Source organism: Podarcis cretensis (assembly GCF_951804945.1).
Source record: "Podarcis cretensis genome assembly, chromosome: 6".
NCBI classification, from domain to species: domain Eukaryota; kingdom Metazoa; phylum Chordata; class Lepidosauria; order Squamata; family Lacertidae; genus Podarcis; species Podarcis cretensis.
Genome location: NC_137175.1, coordinates 59,625,091 through 59,641,380, shown reverse-complemented (window position 1 = coordinate 59,641,380; position 16,290 = coordinate 59,625,091). Strand labels below are relative to the sequence as shown.

At 41.0% G+C, this 16,290-nt stretch overlaps 1 protein-coding gene across 2 annotated transcripts in view; it reads left to right on the top strand.

Annotated features, from left to right (window-relative positions):
* USP24 (ubiquitin specific peptidase 24) overlaps nt 1-16,290 on the top strand; it is a 75,426-nt gene that overhangs the window by 37,722 nt on the left and 21,414 nt on the right. For both annotated transcript variants that reach the window (XM_079982067.1, XM_079982068.1), the window contains exons 24-43: nt 1,166-1,232; nt 3,028-3,138; nt 3,497-3,595; nt 3,671-3,841; nt 4,600-4,685; nt 4,821-4,914; nt 5,959-6,114; nt 7,179-7,276; nt 8,620-8,715; nt 8,834-9,062; nt 9,284-9,443; nt 9,596-9,751; nt 10,028-10,098; nt 10,626-10,786; nt 11,571-11,632; nt 12,448-12,639; nt 13,408-13,525; nt 14,490-14,634; nt 14,876-14,995; nt 16,051-16,176. In XM_079982067.1, the coding sequence (XP_079838193.1) occupies nt 1,166-1,232; nt 3,028-3,138; nt 3,497-3,595; nt 3,671-3,841; nt 4,600-4,685; nt 4,821-4,914; nt 5,959-6,114; nt 7,179-7,276; nt 8,620-8,715; nt 8,834-9,062; nt 9,284-9,443; nt 9,596-9,751; nt 10,028-10,098; nt 10,626-10,786; nt 11,571-11,632; nt 12,448-12,639; nt 13,408-13,525; nt 14,490-14,634; nt 14,876-14,995; nt 16,051-16,176 (2,518 nt within the window). The remainder of the gene's footprint in view (nt 1-1,165; nt 1,233-3,027; nt 3,139-3,496; nt 3,596-3,670; nt 3,842-4,599; nt 4,686-4,820; nt 4,915-5,958; nt 6,115-7,178; nt 7,277-8,619; nt 8,716-8,833; nt 9,063-9,283; nt 9,444-9,595; nt 9,752-10,027; nt 10,099-10,625; nt 10,787-11,570; nt 11,633-12,447; nt 12,640-13,407; nt 13,526-14,489; nt 14,635-14,875; nt 14,996-16,050; nt 16,177-16,290) is intronic.

Below are 16,290 nucleotides of genomic sequence, written 5' to 3'. Positions count from 1 at the left end.
ACAAGTGTAGTAATCATGGAACAAATATTGTGCACTTCCATTAAATTGATTTGGACAGCTGCTTAAAGAAGATCAAAGTTGGTACTAGTAGTATTTCTCAGGGAATATACAACAGCATAGTAGTCATTTATGCAATTGGGAGAAGTCTACAGTGAGGCTGCAGTTTACCAGCAACAGCACTGTAAAACTCTTAAATCTAAGTGTTTTCTGTTGCTGATATGGCTTCTGTGACCCTTTTTCTGCTGCTGTTTGGTCTCATCTGTATTTTTATTTGTAAGCTGCCTTGAGTTTACGGTTACCACGGAAAGGTGTGAGATATCAATACATTAATTAAATAAATGGAAAGATGAATTGGCCCAGGAATACAGCCAAGTGCAGAAGCTGGTGCTATTTCCCTAAAGCACTGACCACATTCCCCCTGGCCCTGAGGGGAAGGAGGACAAATTGGAGATATAAAATAGCATCAAAAACTGCAATAATCTGCAGTGCTGTTTTGCTATTGGCTCTTCTCTCACACCTTCTTCCCCGCTAACATTTCTTTAAAATGTATGTTGTACCTCACTTTTTAAGCCTTTTTCAGGTGAAATAATAAAGTGTGTTGCCAGGTTTATCTTTAATTATGTCAGCCCCAAATAACAAAAGTTTAGGAAAAACTGGACTGAGTTTACTACTTATACTCCTCCATTCTTTTCTTTCGCTAGGCAAAACTAGGGTTGGAAGTATGCGTTAAGGATGATTTTTTTTCTCCTTGCTGCCACTGCCACCGGTACTTCACCACTAACCTGTTGTTACTTGGAATGCATAATATGTTATGACCCAGTTCAGGAATTTCTCTGGCTCTGCTTCACTTCATTGTGTAATGTGGAGCAGGTACAGCAAAACAGTGTGAAGACATCACATCACACTTCCTCTTTTTTAAATCAAATGTTACTGAGGTGATGGTGGGGAGGAGTGAATAAATCTAACTCCTTGACTGTTGCCACCTTGAAACTTAGTTCCAGCTTCTGCATACTCCTTGATAGTGAGAAATTTGTTTGGGCCACCTGTCAGATAGCGGCCACAGGGCATAGTGTTGGTGGCTTTTGTCAGGCTGGTAGGTATTTTCAAGGAGCTCAACTGAGGTCTCACCCAACTGTCTGCCATTTATTTTGATTGCAATCTCCAGGTCAACAAAGCTTGTAATAATTGAGAGACTGCTGCTGTTGGCAGAACGCTATGTCATCACTATAGAGGTAAGAAAAAGAAATTTTGGTACCCATGTCCCTTTAGTTTGAGTAGCCCAGTAAGTGCAATGCTAAGTTTAGGCTTCAAGTTCTCCTATTGTTGTTGTTATTGTTCTTATTTATTGAATTTATATACCGCCCTATTTTCTTCTTCTTTGGCAATCACTCATAGCTGAGGTAAGATTGTCTTCCATAAACACGGTTTTAACAATGAGTCCGTGAGTGACTGTGGAGGCCAATTCTGGATCCACACGTCCTTCCACAGTGGGGACATTGGTTCCCAGGCAGGAGTTGATCACAGTGTGGATTTGCCAAGTGTGCCTTCCTCTTAGCACATTTCTCCCTTGCATCCTGAGTTCGGGTGTCTTCAAAGTCCATGACACCTTTGGTAAAGGCTGTTCTCCAACTGGAGCACTCGCAGGCCAGTGTTTCCCAGTTGTCAGTGTTTATACTACATTTTTAATATTTGCCTTTGAGACCCAAAGATCTCAAGGTGGTTTACAAAATAAAATCAAAATATAAAACCACAAAATACATAATCAAAATAAAAACAACAACCCAATAACACACATATCCCACTGTAGACTCATTGTTTAAGCAAGCAAGTTTCTATTACCTTTGGGCTGCATCAGAGAGTGAGGAGGATGAGAACCAATGCAGAACTGGATTGAAAAGGCTACAGTTTTATTAGTAGTAGCTATTTTTGTATTTTTGGGTGGCACTGTGGGTTAAACCACAGAGCCTGGAACTTGCCGATCAGGAGGTCGGCGGTTCGAATCCCCGCGACGGGGTGAGCTCCCATTGCTCGGTCCCTGCTCCTGCCAACCTAGCAGTTCAAAAGCGTGTCAGAAGTGCAAGTAGATAAATCGGTACTGCTCCGGTGGGAAGGTAAACGGCGTTTCCGTGCGCTGCTCTGGTTCGCCAGAAGCGACTTAGTCATGCTGGCCACATGACCCAGAAGCTGTTTATTGGCTCCCTCGGCCAATAAAGCGAGATGAGCACCGCAACCCCAGAGTCGGCCACGACTGAACCTAATGGTCAGGGGTCCCTTTACCTTTACCTATTTTTGTATTTGGCTGAACTGTGGCAGGGCAAGTGATCTAGTGAACTGGTCCTGGAGCCCCAGTCTCTCAAGTTTTGGCAAGAAATTTATACCTTGGAAGGTGACTAAGAAGTCCTAATAATAACAACTACTACTACAACCCCTTAACAGCCCACTGCAACAACAGTAGCATGCAGTGATCAGATCCTGCTCCTTGATCATGGGCTTACTACCCAAGTGAATGAGAACACTGAGCTTTACCCGAAATTGGGTCTCCTTTGAATGACCTAGGAGCAGGCTGGAGAGATGATTTCCATTCTGGACCACCGCAACCCTCTCCACCCACAGGCCATGCGGCACCAAGCTAACTCGCTGAGGGACAAGACCCATGAACAGTGCAGTGGCAAAGGCATAGACTTGGAGCTGCATGGCCTCTACACTGACAGGCAGTGGCTCTTCATGATCTCATAGCAGGAGCATTCCCAGCCCCAGCTGGAGCTTCTGGGAATTAATCCAGAGACCTTCTGCCTACAAAGCAGATGTTCTGCCACTGAGTCTCAGCCAGCATGGGCAGCGATGATGATGTCCAAAATATCTGGAGCATACCTGGTTGGGGAAGTCTTTGCTGTATAATGGACAGATCATTGTGACAGCTAAAACACAGATAAAAATGTTCGGTTGATAAGCTTACGCCAGTTTACATTTTAAATTGTTCCTTGATCATTTGTGTCAAAGGTCATTTTTACCACTTTCTTTCCACAGGACCTTTACTCCGTTCCACGTACTATTCTACCTCACGGTGCCTCCTTTCATGGACATCTTTTAACACTTAATGTTATGTATGAATCTACCAAAGATACCTTTACAGTAGAGGTATGCTCTTGCAATTTTATTGCCTTTTAAAATACTCATATTTAAGGTGTGAAAATTCTCAGCAAAAAGGGAGTTGGGTGTTGATGCAAAGCAGGGGTCAGCAAACTTTTTCAGCAGGGGACCGGTCCGCTGTCCCTCAGACCTTGTGGGAGGCCAGGATTCATTTTTTGAAGAAAAAAATGAACAAATTCCTATGCCCCACAAATAACCCAGAGATGCATTTGTCAAGGTTATGCTGAGTAAATGGGGCTTGCAGGATAATGTGGAAAAGTTTCCCTTATGGGTCACTGGTTTCTGTCTAATAATACTTCCTAGAACTGAGAACATGAATGAACTAACTTCCACTTCATTTTTGCAGGCTCATAGCAATGAGATCATAGGGAGTGTCAGATGGAAGATAGCAAAGCTGTTGAATGCTCCTGTGGAAAACATACAGATATTTGCAAATGACAGCTTGGTATGTTAGGATGATTTTATCAATATTCTAGATGTGTACGGTTTGCAGAAGCTAAGAAAAGATATTGTATTTCAGCTAACAGTGAATAAAGATCAAAAGCTACTTCACCAGTTGGGCTTTTCTGAAGAACAAGCACTTACTGTAAAAACATCAGGAAGTGGAACCCCATCAGCAAGCTCTGCTGATTCCTCCACTAGCTCCAGCAACAGTAGTAATGTCTTCAGTTCATCATACGCAATGGAACAGGTACAACATGGGGGGAGTAAATATAGATTTCACACACACAAAGACACTTTTTCATTAATTATGCTGGTTTCATTTCACTTTAAAAAAATGCTTTCCAGTATCTTCCATTTCTCTGTACTCTGCATTGGTCAGTCGTGATTCAAATCTTTATAAAATTAGTTTGTCAGAATTTGAAAATCAGTTGAAAATAAACTGAAGTGAGCTAGTGCTACATGCAGTTACTACACTGATCCTGCACTTTTTCCCAGTCGAATTGAGATGCTTGATAAATCCAGCAGGAACTGCTAGCACACCTTTCTCATCTGATTTTGATGAACGCAGGATTTCAGTGATCATTTCAGAAATGAATGCATCTGAATTGTTTGAAGTAGTTCTAACTGTAAGCAGAAATGGAAAAAGTATAAAGCATCCTCCCTGCTGCTGTTCATTATATATGATGACACAGTTTAGAATTCCAAGGTGTAATGTTTTGGTTCACTCTGTACATAAAAGTTAAAAGTATTGGAAATGTGAAGCTGTGGTTTCTTTGGCAGAATTTCAGATCAACACTGCAGGTGTGTGTGTGTGTGTGTGTGTGAGAGAGAGAGAGAGAGAGAGAGAGAGAGAGGGAACTATACAGGATTCAGTGCCTTGTGTTGGCAAGTAGCTGACATCCCTAGGCCAGGTTTTAAATTTATATCGCTCAATTTTTAAAAATTGAGAACCCTAACAAATTGCTTAAGAAATAAGGAAGTTAATTGTGTGTTCTTAATCCTCAGGAAAAATCCCTCCCTGGAGTGGTAATGGCTCTTGTGTGTAATGTGTTTGACATGCTGTACCAGCTTGCGAACCTAGAAGAGCCAAGGTAAGTAGTGTTATTGAAGACACTGTAGAAATACTGTGGCTGCAAAAATAAATAAATTTTGGAAGCCTTTACAAGTAGGCATAGTGTCCAGCCCAGCAGAAATTGAGTATATTATATGTCTCTTGTATTCTTCAGGATTACTTTGAGAGTACGGAGGCTTCTTTTGCTGATTCCTACTGACCCAGCTATTCAGGAAGCTCTTGATCAGCTAGATTCTCTTGGACGAAAGGTATATATCTTTCTGTTAACTACACAATCATAGTCTAGTTTTACTGATTGAGATTGGGATTGAAAGGAATGGAGAAAGAAATAGGTAGGGCATTAAATTGTAGGCATTATAAAATGCTGGGGAAATGCTATCCATTGTGGAGCAAGAATTGAACCATCACTGGCTAAATTAATTTTATTTCTCTTATTATTAATGATGTGTTGCTTTGGCGGGGGGGAATTCCTTTGCTTAGCACACATTACTTTCCTTCTAGGGATTCAGATAGCATGGCTAATGTGCTTATCGCCACTGGGGCAGGAAAAATGCCATGTTAGCACAGCCGTGTATTAGCTTGCTAGCTTCATCTGTAAAGTTGGCACAGAATCTATTACTCGTAAAGTTCCTAAGCCACAGGCTCATTTAACATTCACCCTTAAGGATGGCTGTCCTAGCTACCTATATAGGATAGTAGCAAATAGTCATTGGGTCTAAACATGTTTCATAGAAGTTAGCAAACTACGTTAAAATTAATCTGGCATTCACAAAGCATGTCTCTCCCATATCTCTCGTGCTGCAACCTTGCAACAGTTTTACTTCACCCCCAAAGGCACACTCCTCCATTGTCTCCCAAGACAGATGGATGCCAGCTATTAAAAAATAATAATGTAAATTACAAAAAATACTAATTAAAGAGAAATGGTATTTACACTGGGGTGCATCGAAAAAGAAGGGTGTGGCATAAACTTTGTAAAAATCTACAGATTGTATTTTATAGCTCTTTATGGTATTGAATAGGGATGGGGAATCTGTGGCACTCCAGGCGTCAAATTTCCATCAGCCTGAGTCGGCCGCACCAGTAGTCAGGGATGGATTTGTAATCCAGTGATATTCAGAGGGCCATGAGTCCTCTGTCCCTGGTATAGAGTATAGCAAAAGGTGCTTGCAAGAGATTTTATTACTTTTAGGAAGTTCAGGACTCCAAAGACTAGCTATCATGGCTATATAACCATGTTATATCAGATCTGCCTTCTTATTTGTATTTCTCTATGCTTATTCTTTTCTCAGAAAACATTACTCTCTGAATCAAACTCCCAGTCTTCAAAGTCGCCTTCTTTGTCTACAAAGCATCAACACCAGCCTAGTGCTACTTCAATACTTGAAAGTCTTTTCAGGTCTTTTGCCCCAGGAATGTCTACTTTTAGAGTACTTTACAATCTTGAGGTAAGAGTAAATTGGCATGGAAGTGTGGGGTAGGGTCAAATATCAATTCTTTTGTTTTGCATGTAGAAGACCCTGTGTTCAGTTCCTGGCATCTCTAGGTAGAGTTGGGAAAGTTTTCTGTATGAAATTTTGTCGCCAGTCAGCAACCTGGTTTACACCATAATACTAAAATGTGACTTAGGCAAGTGTCAACAAACTCTGGGGAGGACAGAGGAAAGGCAGTCTCTGAACCCACTGATTTGTTGAGGCTCATCCATTTAGTGCTAAACTATAGTTTAGTGCTTGGGTCCTCAAAGATTTTGAGTCCTGAGGCACATCTGAACAACTAAAAAATATAATGGATGCCACAATATATCCATTCACAGAAGAAAAATGGGGTGATGCCAGCACACACAAAACAAAGCTGGCAAAACAAACATGCAAAAACCCCCATCCCCCAAAAGGGGGAAAGGCAAGTAATAAAAAGCAACCCAGACTAACAAAAAAACAAACAAACACAAAACACCTGCAGCTGCATGCCAACATGCAGAATACACACAGTGCTAGCAAACAAAAAGGAGGCATTGAATTCTCTTAAGATGAAACTCTGCTGTAGTGACACTGTGTTTCCAGTTGTCCACAGTTGGGTTATCTTTGCATGGTTTCCATAGTAGTGATCCCGCTCTCTTGCAACCACCTAAACATCTGTTTACCAGGTCGCATGGCTCTCCCTCACCACCTTGTAGTTCCTTATCTTCCATTCTTTTTACATACTATGTAAATATACCATAACTTCTCTCTTGAAATGACAGGGATTGTCATGGGCCTTGAAACACACTTCGCAAAAGCTTTGTTAGTATTCAGGGACCTCTGACTGTGTTAATGTTCTTAATTATATGACAGGTGTTGATAAAATAATTAATTAACATTATTGAAAGGTCTCATTGAATTCAGATGACCAAGTGCCGTAGTTTGGTGAGTTAATTCTGAGTAGCAGTGTTAACTTTGCCTGTGGGTGAGATAGCGGCTTAGTGTATTGCTCCATTGAAACTCTGCCACTTACCTAAAATCTGAATATTTTTCAGGTCCTGAGTTCCAAACTAATGCCTACAGCGGATGATGAAATGGCAAGAAATTGTGCCAAATCTTTCTGTGAAAATTTTCTCAGAGCAGGTGGCTTGAGGTTAGTTGAAAGAAATATTCTGAAGTGGAACCTTCCAGCTGTGTGAGAACTAGCCTTTAAGCATTCTCAACTCAGTATACATTTAATACTAGTATAAGTACTGTAAATGGTGCTCTCAATAGTAGTATTCGAGCAGCTATTCCAAATACTGTGGGGACAGCCTAAATTACACTAGGTAGTTTGCCTTCTTTGTGTGTATGATGTTGAATAAATTGCAGCAAGGGTTTTTTCCTGTTACCTTTCCACTTCCATAAGTCTTTCTTCATACATCCTACACAAAGAAGTGCCAAAACTGCAGTGCAACCTGGATATTCTTGCTTTTTCAATACTGCTTTCGGTGGTTGGTGCTGTCCTCCCAAAATCTGTTAAGGTATTTGCAGAAAATGCTTTGTCAAAGAGTTCTGGATAATAGATAGTACTATGCCATTGATCATTGAATCTGCACTTAACTTTGAATAGGAGTAGACAGTTTGAGGCACTGAGATGGCATTGACTATGCCCTACTGATAAAGTCATAATAAATTTAAATAGTTGATTAGAATTTTAAAAAATAAGCTGGAGGTTGTAAGTATTAAATGTCATCTCTTAGCATATTTGCACTTCAGTACTTGACCGGCAGATGAGAGTTGCTTATATTTCTAGTCTCCAGTGGTTGTGTGCTTAGAATCACAGAATGGTAGAGTTGGAAGGGACCCTGAGGATCATCTAGTCCAAACCCCTGCAATGCAGCTGTTCCATACAGGGATCGAACCTGCAACCTTGGCATTATCAGCACCATGCTCTAACCAACTGAGCCATAACACGCCAACAGAAGAGTATGCCTTTGGACCACAGAAAGGAAGTGACAGGTGCTGCCATTATTGTGATGGCACGGTCATTGGATCAGTGTCCAGAACATTGTGGAGTGCAGAAAGATGTTGATGTACACCAGAGCCCTTGCTTTCCCCCGTCTCACCCGCTGATAGTCAGAATGGTGGAGCCTGTCGACTGGCCCCCTGATTTAGTGACGGTGTTAGTGAGGCTTCTCTGTTTTAAATGATTAACACATTATATTAGTAAAGGTAAAGGTACCCCTGCCCGTACCCTTGACAGACTCTAGGGTTGTGCGCTCATCTCACTCTATAGGCCGGGAGCCAGCGCTGTCCGCAGACACTTCCGGGTCTCGTGGCCAGCGTGACAAGCTGCATCTGGCGAGCCAGCGCAGCACACGGAACGCCGTTTACCTTCCCGCTAACACATTATATTAATCCTCATCAATATAGGGAAATATTTTCAACCAACAGACTTCTACATGTGTTATATGTTTCTTGTCTTAATTAAAAATCTCTAAATTTATTTTCCAGTTTGGTGGTGAATGTTATGCAGAGAGACTCCATCCCATCAGAAGTGGATTATGAAACAAGACAGGGAGTTTATTCAATCTGTCTGCAGCTGGCAAGGTATGTGATTGATTTTTCAAAGGTAGATATGCATGACCCTAATCTGCTCAGTGTTTGATCTTCCTAAGGTACATAGAGCCTTCACTGTTCAAAACAGCACAATTCTTTTTACGTTTAGGTTTTTGCTTGTTGGGCAAACCATGCCTACCTTTCTTGATGACGATATTGTTAAACATGGAGTGGAAACACTTTCGTCACGCCCATTCCGTAATGTGAGCCGGCAGACTACCAGGCAGATGTCAATGTGTGGAACCCCAGAGAAGTCCTCTTATCGCCAGCTGTCTGTGTCAGACAGGTCCTCTATCAGAGTGGAGGAGATCATTCCTGCTGCGCGGGTTGCAATCCAAGTAGGTCTAATGTGGCAGCAGTAGCCCTGCTAAAGGCAGAGCTCAAACATCCGCTCTGCAGAATTTTAGTACCTTTTTAAAAAAATGGCACTCTGCCAGAAAACCAGAGCTTTTCTCCTGTTTCCAACTATGTTCCTTGGATTTGGTGTCACCTGTAAGTGCTTTTCTGGCCTAACACATTGGTATCTTGAACAAGAATTCTTTTTTCTTTTCTCCCCCAGACAATGGAAGCAAATGACTTCACTTCCACAGTTGCTTGTTTTATGCGACTCTCATGGGCGGCTGCTGCAGGGCGGCTTGACCTGGTGGGAAGCAGTCAGCCGATCAAAGAAAGCAACACGCTGTTCCCTGTTGGCATTCGTAACCGTCTTAGCAGCTCAGGTACGCCACTGACTTAACAGAATTGAAACAGCTGAGATTTGGCAATGAGCTCTGTGTTGCTCATAAGACTTTATCACAACTGTAGCTGTTCATTCCTAACTTGAGAGATTTACACTTCTTTTAATCTTTTGTCACTTGTTAACATATTGCAGGAAGCAATTGCAGTTCAGGAAGTGAAGGAGAACCAACAGCTCTGCATGCTGGGATCTGTGTGAGGCAGCATTCTGTATCCACCAAAGATGCACTGATTGCAGGAGAGGCCTTGTCTCTCTTAGTTACATGCCTACAGCTCCGCAGTCAGCAGCTAGGTAGGTTTGAGAGAAGTGGACGAAGCTTTTCTGTTGTTTCCTGACCGTACATACAATTGAGCCACAAAGACCCAGTCCCAATTTGTTACCATCTAACTCTGTTTTCACTTTCTCTCAACCTCTGCTTATATCTGGCACCCACATTTTACTGTAACGCCATATAACGCTAATGATTCTATTAGATTTTCCCAATGATATTTTAATACTAGGAGTATTCAGTACTATAGTTCTTTCTCATGAAAGAAATTGTGACAATCCACATTGTGTTTTTCCTAGGATCTTTTTACAATCTCCCTTGTGTTGCTGACTTTATCATAGACATACTACTTGGCTCGCCAAGTGCAGAGGTAAGGTGCTTGCATTTGTATTCAGAGCAGTTCTCTTGCAGAGAGCAGGGCATGTTCTGCCCTGTAGCATGGACCAAGTGCTCGTGCCAGTGGCAGCTGAAAAACATTTGCTACAGATGAAGTTACTTAGGCTGTACCACTGACTTTCAAGCAAGCAAGTTCCTAGGATGAGAAAGCTGTGTTCTTTAGAGGACTGGACATCTGGGAATTAAATTAACTGCAAGCATTTTTATCATACTTTATACAGATGTGCCAGTTTAAAACTGAAACTAAGATTTGCCTCAAAAGCAGCAGTGGATTGATGACATTTTTTCCTGCCTCAAGTGAGCAATTGGAGGATGACAACCACTTGGTGCTGTCCTAGTGCCCACTCGAGAAAGAGCCTGCATGGTCACTTCTGTTCCTTACATGCTTGTCTGTCTCAGCTAGCTTGGACAAATTACGATAGTAACTTGGGTGTTTTAAGAGTTTTCTAAGACAGTGGTATTAGGTTTTGTGATCTGACGTGTGCTTCTGCCCTGTTCCAGATTCGTCGCGTGGCCTGTGACCAATTGTATACCCTCAGTCAGACAGACACATCAGCTCACCCTGATATACAAAAACCAAACCAATTTCTTTTGAGTGTCGTCCTTACTGCTCAGCTGCCGCTCTGGTCACCTACCAGCATCATGAGAGGCGTCAACCAGAGGCAAGTTGGAGGCATGTTTGTTCAATAGAGAATGTAAGAATTAAAAATAAGCATTTGTCTTAAATGCTTATTTAAGACAAGTGCAGTAAAAACTTGTGAAACGGGAGGGAAAGAGTGCTAGAAGTGAACTGAGAAGTTATGATTTCCCCTGTGGTTGCTTGAATAGGAATTGGATAGCCAGGAAGTTACTGAATCATAATGCAACACTGAACCACAATCTACCCAGTACAAAGAGAGGATAAACTTCTGGAGGCAGTAGCATCAGCCAGCATACTATGCTAACTTACTTTTAGATTTGTTGATCATAGTAAATGCACAAAAAGCCAATAGTGCTGTGGGGGTTTTTTGTGCTGTTTAAAAATTACATGCATGCCAATAACAAAATTTCAGTCTTCTTCCTGTTACCATTAGATTTCCAATAAGAACATAAGCATCCATGATGTTGAATGTGCAGCAATGTTTGCTTTAAAAGTTAAACATTAAATATGAACACCAAATCCTAGATCTGCTTTCAAAGAAGGGGATTTTAAGCTGATAGCATTTCAACATATTATTCTGGGATGAATGATGATCATCATTACAAACAATTCACTACTGTGAACTTAAAATAAAAGCAAACCTTGGTTTTATAGCATAGAATGTAAGTCAACATGTTGGCTAGGTCTGAATAAACATCTTGCATGTGTACATGGTACCCAGAAAAGTAAAGGTTTCTGTAAATATTTTACATGCTTCTGAAATTCTCCCCCCCCCCCCAGTATTAATTGCCTGAATTTGCTTTTAGGCTTTTGTCCCAGTGTACAGAGTACTTTGACCTTAGATGCCAGTTATTGGACGATCTCACATGTAAGTAATAGGAATCAAAACTGCTTGAAACTTAATGTACCATAAGAAAATGTCCCGTATCCACATGGTAAACAGTGCCATCGAAGTTGAGTCAAGTATTAATATTGATTGTGCTTATGGAGAGAGAGAAATGTGTTTCTCTTGGGTTCTTATCCTTCCTCCATTATTTGTGTCCTTGTAGTTCTGTGCAGGACTGTGTTTGCATGGGCTAAAAACACTGTTTCAGAGGTTGAGTGAGAGATCATCTGCCTCTCTCATGAACTGTTTGCCTGGGTCTTCTCTTTAGTTTTAGTGTGCAGTCTAATTGTCTCAAGTGATTAGTAGTTGACTCTGAGCACACAGGTGGGTAGCAGTGCTACCCCAGCCAGATGGGCAGGGTATAAATAATAAAAGTATTATTATTACCATTTCCTACCTTTTCAAGACCATAAGAAACTACACACTACAACTACCATAGTGTTCCACTTTCTTGTGGATGGAAATAACATACAAGAGCTACTTTGCCCTTTTTCACATTGTTTTATAGAACTAGGAAAAGTGGGCAGGATAATGCTCTTATGTTCTTTGCCACTAGGGGATGTATGTAGGAGTATGAGCAAGTGATAGAAAGGCAGAAGAGAGAAAAAAATGCTATTCGCCTTCATAATAACTATTTAGGGGGGAAAAAGGAACATTTACCTGTGTCTTGACATTTCATTTCCAAAAAGTAATTCTGTGTTCATTTTAAGCTAAATATCTTTTATATGAAACAAAATGTTAACCTAAGTTTGTCCGTCTGTTCTGTAGGCTTAACCCATGTGGTTTTTCTTCCCTAGCTTCAGAAATGGAACAACTAAAGATTAGCCCAGCTGCTATGTTGGAGGATGAGATCACGTGGTTGGATAACTTTGAACCTACCCGTGCAGCTGAATGTGAAACCAGTGAAGCTGACAATGTGTTGTTGGCGGGACATTTGAGGCTCATTAAGACCCTCCTGTCACTTTGTGGAACAGAGAAGGAAATGCTAGGTAACTTGCTTTCAGTGCTTAGTTGTGTCATTACAATGTTAAACCTAGCGATTTCTTCCTCTCTGCTGAGATCGCTGAGGCTTCAGGTCACCAGAATTCCTAATTTGTCAGGTCAGGCTGCTTGCATCTGGTTGCCATGGGCAACAAGAGTTCTAATTTTCACAGTGGAAAGAGAATGGTTCTTCACTTCCTTTGTGGAGCAAGGCTTAAGCTTTCAGGCAAATAAGCAAATGCAGCAAATTTGGCAGTATGAACAACTATCTCTTAGGATAAGACCTGAGTGAGCAGAGGTTGTCTCACTTTCCTGCCTGCTTAGAACATACTTCAAATAGCAGTGGTCTTAAATGAAAATTATTTGCTGTTTTCCACATTTGATTCGTAGTGCTTTGGTCATAAATTAGACAATTAGAACAAAAATAACAGTTCTCTGGGGTGAGGATAGCTATATGTGTAGCTTACAATAAAACAGGAACAGCATGTGATGCCATTTGATAATCATTGCCTAGTTGTTTTAGTAAAGGGAAGGGAAACTATGGTCGTGGTGCTCTTTAAATACAGTGAAAGCTTCTATAGTCCGGCTTGTGTTCCGCCAAGGTGAAGCTATCTGTTCTGACGCTGGCAGCAGTTATCCAGTAAGACCTTTCTCAGCTGTTTAAGTGGAGATGATAGGAAAAGCATGATCCCTCACTGGACACCTTTTTCTTGCATGATCATTTATTATAAATCCTGTAACGGTCAACGTTGAACATAATGTTATTCCCTTTATAGGTTCGTCTTTGATCAAACCATTATTAGATGACTTCCTCTTCCGAGCATCTAGGATTATTCTGAACAGCCATTCTCCAGCTGGCAGTGTGGCTGCCACTCAGCAAGACTTTCATCCAAAGTAAAGAGTGCATGAGGACTTTTGTTGTATTAAACAAAGAAGCACAGAGGGCTTGGATCTACCACTCTTGAATAGTCAATCAGCTTTGTGCAGAATGGAACAATTTCCTTTTTAAAAAAAAGACATTAAAGTAAACTTCATAAGCAGTGCTTGAGTGTGCCGAGAAATTAAATAACTGAGAATAAATGTGGTTCCTGAGAGGGGCTATTAAGAAACATATTGAAATACTACTCAATTATAAATCATCTATATTGCTCTCATGTCCTTTATTACATTTTTAGAACATGATGTTCCATATCTGTGGAGAATCACATTTCAAATTCTTGAAGATTATTAAGCAATATTGTAAATGCACTTCCAGAACTATTTATTTTTACTGTGCATAATTTGAATGGCTATAGTTGGTCCATTACAAAATCCAAAGGGCTCAGTTGTTTTAAAAAGCAAAGCTCAATCCCTCTTTCAGAAGCACAAAGGCATCTGAACAATTTATTGGACCATAGGGCCGGTGTAACTAACCCGTGCATTATCACAGTCCATAACTCCCTCAAAATGTTGAATGCCATACCCAGAAACAAAGAAATTGGGTTAACTGTTTTCGTAAATTTCTCGTATGGGTGTACCAGTAACTTAACTTAGCCACTGAGTTTGGGATTTTATGCAGAAATCTAAGTACTTTTCTGCTTAAGTGTCATTTTATTTACATCCCGGAACCAGCCTTTAGGGGGGGGATGATAAGCACACAGACTGTTTTTATTCTTTGCCTTCCTCTGCAAAATAAATAACATCCACTGGTCCGGGAAATAAAAATGCCCTGAATGGTTTTAAAATTGGACTGCACAGATGGGCATTAAACTTTACTTGGATTCCCTGTGGCAACTATTGGAAGTAGGTCATTTGATATATCTTGCTAGTATGAAAACTGAATGTGCAGCACGAACAGATTCTTTTTGCTCCCTTCTAGGTGCAGTACAGTGAATAGCCGATTAGCAGCATATGAAGTGCTGGTGATGCTGGCAGATAGCTCGCCCTCGAATCTACAGCTTATTACAAAAGAGCTGCTCTCTATGCATCACCAGCTTGATCCAGCTCTTTCCAAGGAATTTGATGTAAGTGGGTTACTTCAATGGAAGTAAATTTTTTCACTCCAGCTATGTATATATGAAGCTAAATGTCAGATCTTCAGAATGGATTAAATAATGAGAGTCATAGAATTGTAGCATTGGAAGGGACCATAATGAATACTTTTGGAAAGTCTCTTGGATATTCAGTTTTTAAAAAAATTATACCCATTAATGCTTTAAATCTTCTTTGCTACAAATTTCTGCTCTCTGCCTCCCTTTCTTCCAGTATCTCCCACCTGTAGACGGTCGATCCATTTCAGGATTTGTGGGGTTAAAAAATGGAGGTGCAACATGCTACATGAATGCAGTCTTCCAACAGCTCTATATGCAGCCAGGACTTCCCGAGGTAATCTTTATTTACTGTTCTTAAAGCAAATTCTTTTGGGATGCCTGTTAACTACACATATAGTATGGACTCTGGGAAGGAAGGAGTGCTGAATCATGAAAATGGGCCACAACTCTGAGGTAAATCGAAAACTACCTAGTTCAGAAATTACAAGGCTGAGATTTATATGTAGTAAATGAGGGGATCTCTAACCTTGGTGGTAGGGTTTTGGCTCAGGCACATTTAGAAATCCAAAACTTTCTGGGACACCATAAAATGCGCATGTCACAGAATAAAAACTGTTGACACTCACACAGGCAAAACACTTGTGTAGATGACAAAATACAGACAAAACAAACATGCAGCATCCCCAGAAAAACACATACATCACAAAATAAACACAGTATAAACTAGGCAAAACACGCATACCCCGGCAGTGACAAAAAGCATAACTTTGGAAATAATTAAAAGCAAGGAGAACACCCAGCCCCAAACAACAAAAGCAAATTGCACACAAACACAAGCACCAAAAACAAAACAACAGGAGAAGCACACACACAATTGGTCCATCATCCCCAAGCCTCCCAGACAGCAGCAGGATTCCTTTTCTTCTCTGAAAAGGTTTGGAGGCTAAACACAGAGCTGGAGCTTGCTCGCCCTCTTTCCCCTTCCTTTGAAGAATACCTCTGGGCCCACCTGGGCCATAGTTGGAGCACATGGGCATTTGAAGCCCAGGCTCTTGCTCTGCTTTGCTTGGAGGACAGATACGGGAGCCTTGTGATCTCTCCTCCTTATTGTTCCTTTAAGGGGACAGAATGAATTCCAGTCCTTTGAGGTAGTGCAGTTTGGTGAGAAGCCTCTCAGTGAGGCCAGCCATGTGGCCCTACTCTTCGTCCCTTCCATCTTCCTAACCAGTATGCTTGTTGAAGGTGGGAATAGCTAATAAGGAAGCTTTGAGTATGTTGAATATTAATATTAAGTACCTTGATTACTGCTCTTACCAACTCCTGATGAAACTGAACTGTTCTTCAGTGTGATGCATTTTCAATAACTTTCCTTGCCAATTGTTTCCAAAGGCATTGCTTTCGATTGACGATGACATGGACAATCCCGATGACAATGTGTTCTATCAAGTTCAGTCACTTTTCGGTCACTTAATGGAGAGCAAGCTGCAGTATTACATACCTGAAAATTTCTGGAAGGTAATTCTCCCCACCCCCAATTTTAACATGTAGATTAAGGTCTAAACCTACTGAAATGCAGCAATACTAAAAGGGCTCTTACCTGTTTGAATATACAGTCATACCTTGGTTTTC